This window comes from Hyalella azteca, unplaced genomic scaffold, assembly GCF_000764305.2.
Source record: "Hyalella azteca isolate HAZT.00-mixed unplaced genomic scaffold, Hazt_2.0.2 contig5386, whole genome shotgun sequence".
In the NCBI taxonomy this organism is placed as follows: domain Eukaryota; kingdom Metazoa; phylum Arthropoda; class Malacostraca; order Amphipoda; family Hyalellidae; genus Hyalella; species Hyalella azteca.
The window spans coordinates 1,729,201-1,747,856 of NW_025935579.1; the positions used below are offsets into that span (position 1 = coordinate 1,729,201).

Here is an 18,656-nt window from a genome sequence, read left to right on the forward strand (position 1 = left end):
AAGTGAATCATTCAGAATACCCATAAATTAGTTCAGTATCACTTATTTCATCAATCTTTTATTCTTTATTCACAGAGGAGCACACAAAAAATACATAACAAGAGACCATCGAAAATTTTAGGAAAACAAAAATACAAAATGCTTTACTCAATTTTAATTACTCAATTAATTATAGTCAGAATTATCGATACGGTATTTAAACGTATTTAAACCTCATATTAAATCGAAAGAATGAAAACGAATTATTGAAAATTTTTAAAATTATGGGAGTAGCAGATCGACCTCATCATGCGAGCTTATGAATAACAATATAAAATTCAAACAAAGCAAAAGCCTTATTAGCACAGGTTTTTGCAGTAGGCTATAGTCTGTAAAGGATTCAATCCGTCATTATCCGTGCACTGTTCAAAAAATATATACAAGTATGAAGCGGATGTATGTGATTTTGACCTCACGACCTTCAGCAAGTCTAATTGATTGTTTGGGAAATAAGTTTAAATATTGTTCATTTGTTGTTACCTTGATGATTGATCGTGTTCGTGTGAATGGTCTCAGACTTTCACTCTCAGTTACGAAAAGTCTATAGCAGTCATTCTATTACAGTTTACAATGAAAATTTCTTTTTGAATAAACGATGTTTCAATGCATAACTAAAAGAAACGGATAAGTTGCACGTCGAAACTTTTATAGTTAATGCACACCAGTTTATGCAAGTAAAATAGTTACGAATTACAAAAACAATTCCATGAAACCCTACAGTTTTTTTATCGATAAGCACCAATTATTTCAAACACTTTTGCGTATATCACACACTATCGTCTTTCTACCACCTTTGAATCTAGCTTGGCGGCTGCAAGCTAGAAGCTGGAACTGATCATATTTCCTTCATCATAATGGTCTTACGCCAAATTTTTATGAAAGATAGTATACAAAATCTCGGTCTCATGCACTAAAAAAAATATGCCCGAAGAGCTCTACTGCCATGTGCGTTCATCGATCCAGACATTATTCATACTTAATGATACATTTTTAAGGTTGTGGCTTCGTCGCGATTGGCTCAAATAATTGCATACTTAGAAATTAAATATGTAATTACATTGTTAAGATAATAATAATTATTTTCACCGTGATGCAGTTGCTTTTTAGTTTATTCCCCGTATAACTTTCGCAATTATGAACAAATCGACTTAAGAATGACTTTATTCAATATAGCACACTTCATTAAATTACTTATGAGCCGAATACCTTTTTTTTAATATAGCAATTACTTGTAATGCCTCGATTGTTATCTTAGATCGAACAAGTTAGTAAAGGGCAAAAGGTCATTTATCAAAATACTTATTCTCTACCGCTCTACGCTCGTGTTAAAAGAATAACTGCAGTCATTCAGCCTTGTTCGATCCTCTTGATCAAGGACGCAGACAATTACGTACCGTTTTGGCTGCCGTTGCTATATCCCTTAATTCCAATTAAGAAGTGGCAGCGAGACTTTACACACTCTATATTTGCAGACATTCGCCGTCGAAATTCTTTAGAGTTTACTATTGAAATGCACAAACTTCTGCATTGAAGTTTCATGAACATTTCGCTAATTTTCCTCAATGCAGTTTCGATGGCGCATTTGGCTGCAGCTTTCTGTCAAGCTTCCTGCATGGTTTTGATGACATAAGCCTAGAGGCCGTAAATAACTTGGCACTCTACAGTATGCACGTCTCAGTAGACCTTCCTTTTTTGCCAAGACCATAAAGGCCCTAGCTGAACATCGACTGTACGTACCTTATGACTTCCCACCAAGGAATTCTGAAAGTATTGTTATAAAATGATTAAAAAAAATTTTCACATAAAGCAAATACACATTTCAATCGTAGAAGATTGCTTACTACGAAAAATGAAGACTATAGATTGTTACCAGCAAATGCAGCGTGGATTTAGGTATTTAGATTTTTTTAGAAAATCTCCTTTCAGATTGATTGTTCAAAACTAAAAAAAATATAACTCAGTACTCACAGCAGTGAGTGACAGAGAGCGCATTTTCTCGTCGACGAAAACTTGAGGTCACGGACAGACGGACGGACGGAGAGACAGACAGACAGACGGACATGGCGAGAACAATAGTGCATTTTTTCCATAAATGAGAAAATGCGCTAAAAAGTATGTGCACAGTACAGTGAACTTAATATCAAATGCACAATGATTATTTTTCACTTTGTTTTCCCTTGTGGGTTTCTGTGCGGCACTTCCATTATAATAGCCAGCAAATACATATATATCAAATGTAGGCTATGACGACAAAGTAAGAGAATTGAGTTCCAGGAATTTATTATTATGGTATCGAGATAAGAATTTTGTATTCTGCAGCTACCGTAGCTGATGCAACAGTTTCATCCCAAGCATCAGTTGAGCAATACTTATATAAAACTTGGAGTAGCATCTTAGCAAAAAACTCAGATAAGTTTGTTTCAAGTACAAAACTGAACTGAGTTCCAATAATACTGTCGCATATCATGCAGCGCAGTTTATTTCATAACAAGTTCTTGTCATGCAGAGCACGCGTGCTCGTAGCAGCTGCAGCTACGGAGGCACACGACGGCGTCGTTTGGCGGAAACCTCCGGCAGTCATAAAGAGAGCGCCAACCGCCGACGCCTTCAGTCTGGTCTACGTTCCCGCAAGTAAAGGAGTTCAGTCAAGCGCTCTGAGCTTGCTCTTCACTCCTCTCAAGTTCATCTTTATTGTTCAACTATTGGCTGTATACATGGAAAGTTGGTGTCTCAACCTTGCTGCAAACGCGGATTCCAATAAGAAGACTAAGAAAAGATTGATTCGTCTTATCGACTACTACAGCCCTTAAACTACGTCCCACCCATTTTTGCATTTTGCAAGCATTGTATATCTGCATTGAAGCAGCGCTTACATCAGAAACTCTTCAAGAGGATACATCTGAAGTGTGCTTAACCTGCTGGGCTGCTGGATATTTCGAAGCATTGAAACCTAGTAACCGAGGGAAGAAAAACTCTCTAAAAGTTTGCCGAGACCTGCCAAAGAGTTTTCCATTTCACCTGTTCCATCGCCCGCCATCTCGCTGACCTGCGATGAACATCTTACGCCCGAACACGTACAAGGCCGCCTTGCCGGCCTTGCCAAGTGGTGAGTACTACGACAAGTTCGTGATTATTGTATCTGCTTGATATTATTAAATATCGGGTTAGGTCAGAAGCAGGTATGGTGCCATTTACGACGCTTCCATATTTTATCTCGTGTCACGAGGAAGTATTGATTGAATACCACCCTTCTGAGCCCTCAGTTAACTATGGTCCACGTAGGCATTTGACTAGAAATAAATCGGACCATTTTACTGAGATTAGAATGTTCTTTAATTTTTGTTCATTCAAACACTGGATCATGTTGTTACATTTTAAGAGTTACCAGGAACTTCTGTTTACCAATTTAAAAAGACAAAGTAGAAGTGGGTTAAAACATTTGACATACTATTAATGACGAGTTACAATTAAAAATAACAAATTTCACAAGTTATAAAATATGCGTATTGATTGCAATTAAAATCCGAACTAAACGGTGCACAACTTATAAAGTTTGCCTATTGATTAAAGGTAAAATCCCTAATTAAACAATGCACAACTTATAAAATATGCGTATTGACTGCAGGGAAAATCCCGAACTAACCGATGCACAACTTATAAAGTATGCCTATTGATTGCAATTAAACTCCGAACTAAACGGTGCACAACTTATAAAGTTTGCCTATTGATTATAGGTAAAACCCCGAAGTAAACAATCTCAACTTATAAAATATGCGTATTGACTGCAGATAAAATCCCGAACTAAACGATGCACAACTTCTATTATTATTATTATAAATTATTATTATTCTATTATATTAAGTATGGCTATTGACTGCAAGTAAAATCTCGAACTGAACAATAAGTTTTGCGTTGCTGAACAAAAGAAGAAAAGCCTGGTTACAATAGATCATTTATATTTTAAATCAACTGTCATTTATAGCGAATAGCATGTTGCTGCCGTCATTAAGAATAATAAGAAACGCGGATATTTATTATATTTTCCTTAGACTTGACTGAATTGCCGATATTTAATACCGTTGCTATGGTATACTGGTAATAAGCTATAACTATTAAGTAAGTTTAAATTACTTCAAAAATGAAACAATTAATAATAATGCAAACTAATTTCTTTACTGTTATTTCCGAAGCATAGTATATCTACTGGATACATGATAGACACCATAACTCATCGTTCCAGACAACCTCAAACATTTTATTTTTGGGATGAGGCGGGAGCCTCAGGTTTTATTGCAGAAGTTTTGATCATATGAAGCACGCATGTAAAATCCAATTAATAATTTATCAGCTGAATTATCGACGATCATATGCCCCTTTTATAAAAAAAACAGGAATTATGCAGTTTTTTTAAGGTGTTGTTAGGTGCTCAAGCGATTAAGACTTGCAATTAAGTCAGGCTCGGTTAGCACCAGGATTGAGCAATACCGTGGTGTGCATGGATTTAGGGTGTTCTACTTGACTTGAGGAGAAAGGTGTTCTATTTGACTTGAAGAGAAATTGTTAACCTCATCTTCAACCGTAAGTAAAAGCTGTAGCACTTAATCTGCTTCGGAAGCGCCAACTTTTTTTTCTTTTCGGGATATCTACGGGGGCATCAAGTCCACCCACCGTGGATAGCAAATAAACATCCCAAATGCTTCGATGATTATGAATTGTAAATTGTTAAATAACGGGGTAGGTATGATTTCATGATTCATTTCTATGTCCCAAGAGTTTTGCCGCTAATCTGTAAACATGTCACGTAAGAAGAAATTTATGATTTTTGCCCAGCCACGTGTGAAGCTTGCGTTTCCAAACACGCCCACCTATCCGCCAGTGATATTGCGCGCCTAACAACACTCCCTCTTGACGTCCTTAAAATAGCAGTTTATTTTCGTGCTCACTCCTACCGATGCGGTGGCCACGTATATCCAATTGCCATATATGGTATTCCTGTCACGGGACAGCCCTGGCCAGCTCTTCCTTGGTTGACGTGTGCGCAATACTCCGATGACTGCCAAGGATTGGAACGCACTTGTTCAAAATTCAACCGGCGCAGTTAGCTGGCGCGTGATACTGTGTCCCTCTGGACTTTTTGCCCTTTCTCGATCTTTCGATGTCATCATATTTGAGTCAGTATTTAGGGAACATTTACCCTTTTGCAGTGATAATGTACATACATCGATTTTATCCTACAAATTTTAAGTGGTTAGAATTCAATTTACTCACCGCGTTCTTTGTTGATAATTTCTACATTACAGTTTATGCTTCCTTGCACAAACTTTTCTCAGAACCCACCGAGTTGATCAGAATTCATTCGCTGTTTGACATTCAATTGATAATTCCCGATTCGTAATTGATTGGGGCTCTTCTTCGAGGCTTGCACATGTGGATGAGTTAGCTGTCCGTAAGACCTCTAATTTATTTGATGATTTTAAGAAGTATACTGCATGATAATATTTATTTTGAAGCACTGCTTGTCATACTAAGTAACTATTAATGTTTCATGCATTTAGCATTAATTTGAAGAAAGTTCTCTCTTAATTTTCGACATGAGGCACATTGACGTCACACCAAGTGTCAACCAGTCTTGGCCGCTGCTTTGGCAGGAGACCGTACATAGACAAACCGCCGTTGCTGTCATTAGCATCCAGCATATTTCAACAGATCTAATAAATTTTGTACACGTGTAAATTTTATACTCAATATTCAATTTAATACACACGTGTAAGTCAATTTCACAATTTTTACGTTTCGATGTGTTGTATTGATTTGAACCTAATTCTACCCGAATGCAGGTCTGTGGCAGTATTGAAAAAATTTATTCAGAGATTTTTTCGGTATGTTTAGCAGGACCCATTCTCGGTTTTAAGCACATATATATTAACTAATTGCCATATTGCCAAAGCAGAGATCCTCAACTGTAATCTAGATTGTTATCTTAGTTTCTTAAAGCATTGAATCATGAAAGCTTGATACTTCACACAATGAGCTACCATTGTTGGTCAGCAAAGCATTAATTGTTAATAACTAACGAAAAGTTTCAAGCAATTTAAAAAGTTTCCATAGTATTACTTCTGTCTTTTTATTTATTCGTTTGATTATAAGAGTAAGCTTTTTCGTTTTATTGCCTGCATCATACGAAGGCATTATGCTGTCTAGTTATAATAACATTTCGTCGAATGAGCTTTCGTCGTCCAATCTGTTTGGATTTTCTTTGATACTGCGGCGAGTTATGTCTGAAATTTCTATTTGCGGATAATTCGGTAGTTAGTTAGAAGGCTTACATCTAAAGTTTTTGAGGCGATTTTGTTCGATTCAGATTCCAAAAATGTGACGGATACACTTCAAACTTGAAATTTTCAACCAAATATACGTATTTAAATATAATCGCGCCCAATATTTCCATACTTGCTTCTGAATTCAGAGTGGCAAAAGTCTACGGGAGATTTTTTATTGTTTCGCTCGTACAGCCAGTGGAAATTTCCGATGGCCTGTGCCGCCACCGCAGCTCGCGTCTCGCTATGTGACGCCACGTCAACATTGTATGTAAGACTAGGTTGGCAGGCGCTACTGAAGCATTCGTCTTCACTGTCGTTGGGCGTCGTTTTTTGGTGTTGAAAGCAAGTCAAAGAGACTTGAAGCTTCACGAGTCACTTCCTGAAAGAGTTTTTGCACTATATTTTAGACTATGTCTTTCGAGATGAACAACTTTACGAAATTTAGTGACCACTGTATGTCTCTTATCCCTTGTTGACCGTTTCAGTACTCTTTTATACTATGCAGGGGGATTGTACTTTCAAGACTCATATAAATTTCGACATCGATGGATTATATTGTCCATATATAATTTACAAAATATATGTTTCTATTTCCTAACGTTAGTGATATGTTATTGCCAAAACATATTTTCTCACTGCTTACATTGCGTGCATATAACGCTAGATATTTTCTTTGCAAATGACTTCAAATGCATTGCTCAATCACTTTCATATTTCAATAAAATTGATGATCATGAATGTGTGAGGAACCGAACAAATAATTGAAGAAGCAGCTGCGTCCATAAGTCCTACATTTGGATGTTATCCAAGCTGTTTGGATGCCATTCAACATATCTTTTTATTCTGCAAAAAACAATGGTTTCAGCGCGATGAATTATTTTGGCATTAAATAGGTCTTTGTAGTACAAAGCGTTCAAAACAATGAAAACATACGTGGTCGCGTGCCACCTGGAGCTCCCGTTCAACGACAGCGCACCACCAGGTAACATCAGTAATAAATATTAGCTGCTGATTACGCTGCTATATTAATTAGCTGCTATATACATATTTGCTGCTATATTTATTTCATCTATATCAATACGCTAATAAATAGCGAACTAAGTTGACTGATTTAGTCTAGCGGTGGTCCGCGGGACTAGGATCTTCTTTCTGTGAATAATTTCTGTCGTAAAATATACAAGATCTAATCTTCACTATAATATTAGTAGGTAAGTATGCACAATTTTTATTATTGCACACGGCAGCAGATGCTTGAGGTTAGTATGCACAATGCACATGGCAGCAGATGCTTGAGGTTAGTATGCACAATGTACATGGCAGCAGATGCTTGAGTTTAGTATGCACAATGCACATGGCAGCAGATGCTTGAGGTTAGTATGCACAATGCACATGGCAGCAGATGCTTGAGGTTGGTATGCACAATGCACATGGCGGCAGATTTTCGCCGGTGTTGCCAGCCGCTGAGCTGCAGGTCGTAAGTTTACTGGCAGCGACTGTCGCTCTTGCTCTGCCATGCACTGGACACGTGTTGCTGAGAAAAACCCAACTTGGTCTCTATCCGGCGACTGTCGGTTTGTGCTTGCCAGGCATGCGCGTGTGTCGCGCTCTGTTCGTCCCGCCGTCCTAAACTAATAAATTATATCGTCCAGCATGGCAGTTTGGCGGTATGGCATACGGTGCCCATAATCATTAACTAAAATGCAAGAATTGCGTAACATGATTTTAGGATGAAATTGCATTTCAATCCTAGAGTTCTATAATTATTTCAAGACTATTAATTTAAACCTTATGGTGATAAATATTTTCATTGGCATATTTTGTGTACTGAAATTAGTTTATACTTCGATTTAGTAAGAAAGAATCCCTTTGTAATGCACATTCTCGCTCATTGAGTCAACTAAATAATATTTCTGTAGATTAATTTGTTTTAAATTGTGTGACTTTTGCATTCTTCAGTCGATGACTGTATGTTCTTTAACTTAGGGACAGAACGTAAAACATTTCGGCGTGTGATGGTTTGAAAAATTTCAAGCTTTGATGTATAATTTCAATTTAATTGCCATTATCTTTTAACCACTTCTACATTAAGTTAAATTTAACATCTAGATATAAGCAGAAGAAGAGGCGCCAGAAAGAATAAAGAATATATAATTAATAATTACAATTTAAAATGAGTAAATATTCCTCTCCATATTCCTCGCTGTGAACAAAATTAGTAAATAAAAGAAATTTACAAAATGCGAAACATGAGATGTAGACTTGCCTTGAATGCGATTGCAAAACACGTCGACATTTCTCAATTTTCTTCGGCACTAGAGAAGTGAAAAAAGAACATTCCTGTCCTGTATGTCCTCGGTTCAATTACCTGTTGCTGGGCACAACGCCGTGCCAAAGAAAACCTAACCTTTGATACCACAGGGAAACCTTTATTGGTGTCTGCTCGTATTCAATTCGCTCATTTCTTTGTTTAAAATTCCCCGAGTATTTGTGGCTTTGTCCTTTGAGCCATCGACCGAGTTATATATGCAGCTCACTTGCTAATTGATCGCACCCGTTACCGACCTCACATTGGTTCACTTCACTTACTTCAACACTGTCAGCCTGCGTTGTCTCGACTTTCGTAACGGGAAGCACAGTGTCGCCAGGTAGGCGTTAAGACGTTGCTCCGAATTTTCTGAAGATCAGAAATAAAACTTCATAGGATTTCCTGCATGTGATTCAAGCACTTGATTACTTTGCCAACATTGAAGTGGAACAAGTGTTTTTATAAAGCCGCTTAATTTACACAATTGGTCCCCTTTCCTTCTGATATTGGGACAATTTGCAAGAACATAATCGTGACCTCAGGTTTTTCTTCGTACATTTTCTTTTTAAACTTATTTTCAAGACAAACTGACATGCTTTCGTCTCATGAGCACTAAAGCGACGCCATGCATTCCTGACTCTTTGGGTCGCCGCTGTGTCAGGTTCTGATTTCCTTGACATCATTCATGAGCTTCTTGGCGGCGCATTTTGTATTTAACAAATTTCAATTTCTTCGCTAATAACAAAATAAGTGAGTTGGAAAGAAACTAAAAACTGACACTTGTCAATTTTTTTTAAATTCAGGCACTACACTGAAGGTTTCTGATTAATATTCTTTTAGATAGAAATGGACGACGGGGAGAGGGCGAAGAGGGTTCAGTGGCCCCAGATATAAAGTTGGTCAGGGATCGACCTTGGCCCGTTTCTAGGACAAGGCTCTGGCGAGTATTAATCGATGTTTTATGTTCCGCTGGAAGAGGTTAATAATTATTGTTCGTCCTCATTTCGCAGCTCGAGGTCAAGTTAATAAGCTAGATGAATGCATGCCCTTCAGAATATATAGGTATTTTTCATATGACAATGTAGAAATCTTGAAAAATTTTCCATATAAAATAGTTGTGTTAGCATATAAGGATTGATTTATTGTAAACACTTCAAAATGCCGTTAGCGGTGTACGTGACTTGAATAGTGAAACTTGATATCATGGTAAAAAAATATCAATGATGCGTCTCTTTTCACATGAAAACTTCTCACATGAAACAGAAATTACAGAGATTTAATGTGCTGGTATAGACATAAATTACGGCATCGTTGAAATCCATCCTTTTTATATTCAGCCATAAACCATAAGACCATGTCATGATAATCTTCAAGATAAATATGGTTGAATAGAGATCAATTTAATCAGAATTCCTGAATCTTCGGTTCGGAAAACAAAGATTTGCGCTCTATTCCTTTGAATTGGTATAGGAAGTGAGAAGCTTCAGTGTTCTCTTACTCGATCAAAGCCTTGAGCGTATTATATCTCATGGTCAATAGACCACAAAACCTGGTATTTTTGACCTGACCTCGTTCAAATGCAAGCGCTTGTGGTGGTTATAAACGCGTCGCTTTGCCTTGGCTCTCGCGGCTAATTTTCCTGAAGTTTACAAATACTGTCGCTGCTTAAATAAATGAACGTCTGACCTTACAAGGCTACAGCGAGGAATTCAATAAAAATAACTTTTATTCAAGGTTTAGGATAACTCTTTCTATCGCCTACCGCAACCTGACTTAACTAGAAAATTGTTGTACGCACTTTTAACTTTATTCCAACTTTTATTTTTATTCAAATCTGGTTAGATATTGCTATCAGTTTTTATTGACGAATAAACTTAATAATTTAAAATTACATTGACAGAACAAATTTAACGCCTTTCTACTGCTGCAAATGAACACTGAGCATGTGTGGAAGAAATATATGCGCGTAGGAAACATAAACGCATAGGTTCTGAAAATCATACATCCAGGTTTGTATGATTGCAATTCAGATTCATGTGACCACATGCAGGCGCTAGTGTGTCAGTTGGATGCACTTAACTATACTTGCATTCACCGTCTGTTACGCTGACTGCGCAGCTCTTGCATCGATCCGCGGTCACTCTTCGTGACGTCAGTCACCTCTCACGTTCACTGGCCTGCCTGCGTCACACCCCGAGCCTATTCCTTTATAATTTGACGAGGCAATTTTCGTTGAAGCGTCTTCGCTTTCTGTGTCTTTATATGAATTCTAAGTCGTCTGAAAATAGATTTTGTTCTGAAACCTATAGACTGCATCGTGGGGGTGAAGTGATGGCTTGTAATCTTTGTCAAAGAAGATGGAGCAGAAAAAAAATTTCAACGATCATGAAAAATTGATTACGGTTATTGGATTATTACTTTGTGATGACTTACGGACCATTACCATTTCGCCCGCGGAATATTTACGTAGCGGTATTCATTATAATTTATGACATTTAAATGTCATGTTGGGTAAATAATTTATATAGCAGTGGCGGGATATTGTCTTTAAGCTAAAATTTGTTCATAATCCATCTCTTCATACAGTACGTTTTACTCTGATCTATAAAGTAATATGAATACCATATCGATTTATTTCATTAAGGAGTGCACTCTCTATCGTGTAAAATAAATGGAGCTAGATTATCTTCGGTGGGATTATTGTTTCATTCATTGTCGAGTTCGTCATTATAATATTTATTTCGATCTCGTTGCAGATTTCTTCGACTACCGCGAGTCTCAGGATGAGGCGGCCGCAATGCTGCTCTCCAAGCACATCTGGAAACTCATCCAGAAGTCCAGCAACCGCCTGGCACAGGTTATTGAAATAAATCATAAATAAGGAAATTTTTCTTCACTACTCATATTAACATAACCTTAACATAATAATTAACATATTTTGACGGCTTACCGATTGTATATGCCCGAATAGTCTTATATTAGCCATGCTTTTTTTTTAAACCTTTACACCCAAAGTATTCTGATTGTTTTGGAGCCAATATGAGTACAATATGTACGTGTTTTACAATATGAGTACAGTAAGTCAGACGACATCCAGTTGCCAAACCAAGCTTGCTCGCTCAACACGACTGATGAGGAATAAAGTCTTCCAGACGTCATTATGACTCACTTGCATGGTCCACCTCAATGTCCACTCATCATAATACCTGTAGTTTGTAAGACCTAATTATGACTCACTTGGATGGTCCACCTCAATGTCCACTCATAATACATGTAGTTTTAACTTGTATTTTTATCTTCAACATGTTGGTTTGCATGCCAGGTTCCAGGGTGCGAGGGAGGCTCCGTCTCTGTGATGGTCGCTGCCGACTTCCTGAGTCGTCTCGCCAGGGACGTCGTACGCGTAACCGAGGGCGAACTTTACGGCATCCGGTGAGCTTATTTATTTATTATATACAATTATAGAATAAGCGAACTATACGGTACATAGAGCTTATTTGTTAAATAAATACAGGCGATTATAAAATGGGCGAACTTTACGGCATACGGTGAGCTTATTTATTTTTTATTTACTGACAATTATAAAATCGGCGAACTATACGGTATATAGAGCTTATTTGTTAAATAAATACAGGCGAATATAAAATGGGCGTACTTTACGGCATCCGGTGATCTTATTTATTTATTATATACCTACTGACAATTATAAAATAGGCGAACTATGCGGTGTATAGAGCTTATTTAATAAATAAATACAGGCGAATATAAAATAGGCGAACTTTACCGCATACGGTGAGCTTGTTGGTCAAACGCTCATCTTTTAACCTTGGTCTGATAACAAAGGTTAAAAACCTGCACCGAAATTTGCAAGGTTATTAACGCACCGAGTTTAGGTACAGTTGTACGTACGCAGTACTATAAGGGTTAATGTCCGGGCTGTCGTGGTGTAGTTTTTCGTTGTGAAAATATTAAAACAGGAACATGTTTTTTTTTCCTTTGTTATCATAACACCCCTTGTCGTCATATTACAATATGAGCAACGTAAATGATGTAACAGGAAAGTTAACTTTCCGATAAACTTTTTTCTGCCTTCATGGACACTCGTTCCCACACGAGTTCAATTTTTATTATGAATTTTGGTTGAAACTCTCTATTAATTATTCATTACTTGCATGTGTCACCGATTAAACTTATGAATATTTTTATATCATTAAATATATTGTTGTTACAGAGGGTGCGTGCTGCAAATAGAGTACCGTGATGGAGAGGAGCGCGTTTCTATCGGCAGGATAAAGTGTGACCCCAAACTGCCTGTGACGACGCATCTCACGCTCAGCCTCACCCGGGACCGCAGCCGCCCTCATAACAGCAACACGCTGCTTAGGTAACAACTCATATAATTAATTAATTAAGTGATAAAATGAAGTTATTTTCAGTTTGACACACTCAGCCTAAACAGGGACCGCAGCTGCCCTCATAACAACAACACGCTGCTTCGGTAACAACTCATATAATTATTAATATTAAGTGATACAATGAAGAAATTTTCACTTTGACACACTCAGCCTAAACTGGGACCGCAGCCGATGCTCAGGTTACACGATGCTCAGGTCACAACCCAAATAAAAAATAAATAAATAGGTGGTAAACTAAAGAAATTATTAGTTTGATCGATCTACTACAGTCCTAGCCTAATTTGTAGTTTCGATTATAGAATTCAATTTCTGACTACATGTTAGATTTTATTAAACAGTCATATTTTTATTTAATAATTATTGGCTCCTCTAATTAGCTGGTTGTCGTCTTCTAGTTGAAACCTGGCCTAATTTTCATGCCATAATTATTGGGTGAAACAATTATCATCAAGAGCTGAAATAGTACCTTTTGTACATTCTAAGGCAAAATTTTTTTCTTTTGAATTGTTGACGCCTAAATAAACTCTTTACTGCCTGAACTGTCGCCGCGATGCGAGAATCAATAATTATTAGAATCTTCCAACAATTAAATTTACTCACCCCTACTCGTTTCCGAAAACTTTTAATGAGCTATGGTTTTATTCGTAGCAGTCTTTCATTTCATTTATTTATTTATTGCGATTGTATTCATTTATATATTTTATTTATTCATCACAGACTTTTCGGGTGGGGCACGGAGAGCGTGGTCTGCATCAGCCCCGGCTACCTGCTGGAGAAGCGGCGTCTGCAGACCCTCTGATCCTCAGACCCTCTGTACTATGCCCAGCTGGAGCGCATGGTCCTCGAGGGCAGCGGTGCAGCGGCCCGCCAAGACAAGAACAAGAAGAACTGATGGCCGTTGTGACGAGCTATGCATTTAATAATTTAATAGCCATCCAATTTGGGGTTTTAAAATTAACGGGCATACAATTTTGGGTTGGAAAACGGTCTGAATATATATAATAAGGGGAGACTTATATACATTGTAGTGTTCGCACCGCTCTGCAATTTTGAAATTTATAAATTTTGAATGCGATATATTGAATAGGCAGATGTGTAACGGGAGCTGACCGAGGTTCAGGTGTTGTACAAGCAAACACAAACTCAAGTGTCAACAATAAGTGAATTCAGAAAACAAGAAAAAGTCTAATAGAAGATTATTAATATCAATAAATGTTAATTGAAAATGGAATTAATTCAAATAGCTTGGTCGAAGACGTTATAAAAGTGCAGATACTACAAAACTTTTTATTCCATGAAGTTCTATTCTTTGGGAGTTAGACTGTAAACTATCTTTGGAATTGACCAGTGAAACTGTAGGGTAAATAATTGTAAAAATATTAATCACTATCAATGAATTAGAGCAAAAAAATGAAAATGACCATTGTAGAACCGCATATTTTATTCCCGTATGGCTAATTTAAATTTAAGATTTAAATTATTCCGAAAGAACAATTTAAATCTCAATTAGTACTTATACTTTTAACATGTGTACCTCAAGTTACACCATGTTTTTAACACATGGTAATACGTGGGGTATGTTTACGCAAAATGGCTTCTTCAGGGAACAGCCTGCGTAAACTGGAATCAAATAGGACTTGTCATTGCAGTTTAATTTAAGTTATGGCTATACATTATCACAATAATGATTTTTTGTCGATTTCTCAAATTAATTTGTGACAAGTTATGCGTCTGTGGTTGATGAAATGTGATAATATCCCAGGCCAATGAATAACTACAGGGTGTGTAATGGCGCAGTTGATGCATTATTTTGTCGGACCAATTATCCAATAGTCTGCCCTTCATAAGATCTTTATTGTTTAGCTCATTTTAACATTTCAATGGCTTGATAACTTACAGAATTCAAGTTTTCATTTATAAATTTCAACTTTTCTACATTGTATTGTGCAGGGATTTAGTATAAATGCTGCAGGGACGAGTATTGTGCAGTGACTTGAACGTATTGCAATGCATTTAAATGAATTCATCTATGTTTTGTTCTCCTAGTTTTTTCATTAGAAAAATGTCTGTTCTTGGTTTTTGGTGGCTTTTTATTAGGCATTTTCGTTCTTTGCCATCATTAACCCGATGATTTTATGATATTTGATGCATCGCAGGCTATAAAACTTTGCTTCGACGACATGGCCGAACGATGACGCGTAGCATGATATGATGATAGCATGATATGATGATCGCATGATATGATGAGAGCATGATGCGATGGTAGCATGATATGATGAGAGCATGATGCGATGGTAGCATGATGCGATGATGCAATGATATGATGAGAGCATGATGCGATGACCGCATGATGCGATGATGCAATGATATGATGATAGCATGATACGATGATGCAAATCATGCAATGATATGATGATATCATGATGCGATGATGCAATGATACGCATTGTATAAATCAAAAGTAAGAGCAGTGAGCTGCATATATGTAGATGTCTAGATATCTCCTATCATTCATCAAAGCATTCTTCTATCAATGAAAGATATGCATATTAGAACAAGAACGTTGCTTGTGCAAGTATTAGCTTTCCAATATTTAGGTTTTTGGCGATAATGTTAATTCATAAAAAGTTAAAAGTTATAAAGTTTATTTGTTAAAAAAATTTAATGGGAGTTTTAATTTCCATCACGAATCTTATGTTCTTCGCTACATTACGTACGTGCTAATTCATCGCATTTTAGGTTAATTTAATCAAATATTTTTGCGACTGTTTAATTCGAAGTTTTTAGCGCTAAAAACAAAAAGAAATCGTTACCGACTGACATTTCTAGTCCATTAAGAATGTTATTTCAAAGGATGCTCTGTGATTTACTGAAAAAGACTAATTTAAATAACAGTACAGAGGCTGAAGCTACAATTTTGTCGAATATAATTTATCTTCGAAGCATGGCTGTTATAGTCTATAATTGTAATAGACAATTACCCCCTTCATCATCTGTGTGATGTGTTCTAATGTCTCAATTATCTTGACCAAGAAATGCGACATAGATATTTAGACTACTAGTAAATGTGTAGCAGCATTATTGATGTTTATACTTATGGAAATAAATTACTAATTCATTTAGTAATTATAATTCACCTACGAGTGACGACAACCAATTGAAAGCAACGGTTAAGCTAATATCTAATACACTTACCACGACCTGCTTCTATAAACGTCATATATCAGGTCCGGTTTGACTGATATCTCGTATCTTGCAGTACTTAACTATCGTAAAAACGCTCTTATGAATAAATGAATATTTGACGTGTTCTGAATCATGAATAATAAATGTTGCTTAATCATCATCGTTATACTCGAGCATTCATTCACGTTTTGTGTTCATTCTCCGTCTCGAGTGTGATTGCCTTCAATGCCGGGGCGAACAGTGACTCAACAAATCATGTCCCGGCAGTGATAACTTTCTTGGGAAATGGATCACCTCAGCTGCATGCTCTTCGTGCGCTTTTCACTGGAAAATTTGTGTATTATACACGTATGAACTCTCTTCATGTAAACTGAAAAATTTCTGTAATTATTTCAAATTTTCAATTCAAATTTTTGTAATTATTTCAAAATCAGATTTTTCCCAGAAGTTAATCGAAGGGACTGTTACAATATGTACTCAGTGTGGGAAGTTATTTTACAGAAATGTCTTGTTTCATAACAGATTTTTATCGTCTATGTTTGATGATGGACTAGGCCTCCGTGTGTCAGCTCCCTGCTACAATATATATACTACTATTTGGTCATGAATGTTTGCGACTTTTTCTGAGTAACTTGGCGCCACGCCTCTATTTTTGCTAATAAATTATTACAACTGCTGTGTTGTTTGTTAAAACTTGCTGCACATCCTAATTTTGTAGTTAGTTTCCAGATAAACTGAGAGCCGAGATAGCAGACTTGCTTGAAAACACTTTATATCAGTACATATATTGAGCTCACTTCAATGTGCAAGGAATGGTAATGAGCAACCCAGCTGAAGCAAACATGATAGTATCATGATAAGAAAATATTTATGCGTGTTAGATAAGTATTGTAATTAACTAACGTCAATGCCCATTAAGTCACCACATAACGTATGTCGCCAGCGTGCACATGAATTTAAACGATCTATTTAAAAACGAAACTAAACCACATATTTCCAGCGAGATTAAAACAGCTTTGTAGTTATTATGAGGTAATCGAACCTTAAAACATTTCTAACCTGTTCAATTGAAGAATTTGTTGAAGATAATTGCTTCTGTTGTTAATGATTTTCAGAACTCATTCTCGTTGTAGGTTATTATTGACGTGCGTTTGTAGATCTTGATCTCTTTCTTGACGGGAATGTTTCATGAGATTTGAAAGGTAAAATTAACATAAACGAATACATTTGCAAATGACTGCAACCAATATTATGGTAACATTGAGTTTAAGAAATTATGGCAAGATCGTATGAATTCGTTAATTGTTTGTAAGTAATTGGCAACGTGACTACGACTGAGATGAATAATGCACGTAAGTGAATCGGTTGTTTAATCCGACGCGGTAATGAGAACCTACCGTAAGCACATAGGAAAGTTTTTACAGCTGGTATTAGCCCATATTATTGAAGTATCAATCACAATTAATTTAGATAAGTGTAAGATTGATTAATCAGTACTTAGCAAGTCTTAGCGAGAAGCCAGGAATAAAAATGGGTAGAAGATATCCTTCCATCCAGTCTGGCCGACAGTTGTGAATGATGTCATATTTTAGGGAGCAAATTATTTCATTTGTGGCCCCATACATTTGTGCTGAAAAATGATAAATTGTTCAGAATTCAGCTTTTGGAAATAACAAGTTCAGAAATTCGCCGTCAATCTTAATGAACAAGATTCATCATGTGTGTAACTTTACACTTTAAGTGTTGTTTTAAAATTTTTTCGAAGTTTTAGTATGGATTAAGATGACACCTATTGGCTTAAAGAAACTATGAGAGAAAAATTCAGATGACTTAAATCAAGGTCGAATATAAGATATACCTGAGGTATAATATTGTATTTTGGCAACTCGATCAAAAATTTTAGCTTTCATTCTTGCTGTAAAATTCTCAACTCTACTTCATAAATACGACGGAAAGCTTTCAGCAGCGGGGCTCCATAAACGGAAGAATTTGCTTTGTGCTGCTATACTGAGGAGTTCTTTTGAATTTAATTTGGGCCCTTTAGACTTTACCCTTGCGTGGATTTCTAGTTTCTCCAAGGGCACTTAACCGTAAAATTTTAATTTTTTATGCTTTTAATAAGATATTTAAGGGGTATTTATTTTTGATAATATGTTGTTCACTCAAGTGTGGAATTGTGTCTAATTTCTCGTATCACCAGCTACAAAATAGTTCTAGAATGTTTTTTAAGAAGCAGTGCACTGCTAAATAAATATTTGAATATCTCTTGGTAACTCGAGCTCCAAAACATCACTGATGTTGGCGAGGAATTCACAATATTTGCACTGTGAATGAAAGCAATTAAATAGTTGAATTGTTCTTTCCGTGAAAAATTATTCATCTTTTATGTTT

The 18,656-nt window shown here is 36.5% G+C and overlaps 1 protein-coding gene across 1 annotated transcript; it reads left to right on the forward strand.

Annotated features, from left to right (window-relative positions):
- The first annotated feature begins 2,621 nt into the window (after positions 1–2,621).
- On the forward strand, positions 2,622–15,323 carry LOC108668968 (protein scylla). Its single transcript, XM_018156245.2, has 5 exons — positions 2,622–3,145; positions 11,421–11,521; positions 11,987–12,096; positions 12,896–13,048; positions 13,797–15,323. Exons 1-5 carry the CDS (start codon positions 3,091–3,093, stop codon positions 13,876–13,878), a joined length of 501 nt encoding a protein of 166 aa, XP_018011734.1. The 5' UTR covers positions 2,622–3,090; the 3' UTR covers positions 13,879–15,323.
- The last annotated feature ends 3,333 nt before the right edge of the window (positions 15,324–18,656 follow it).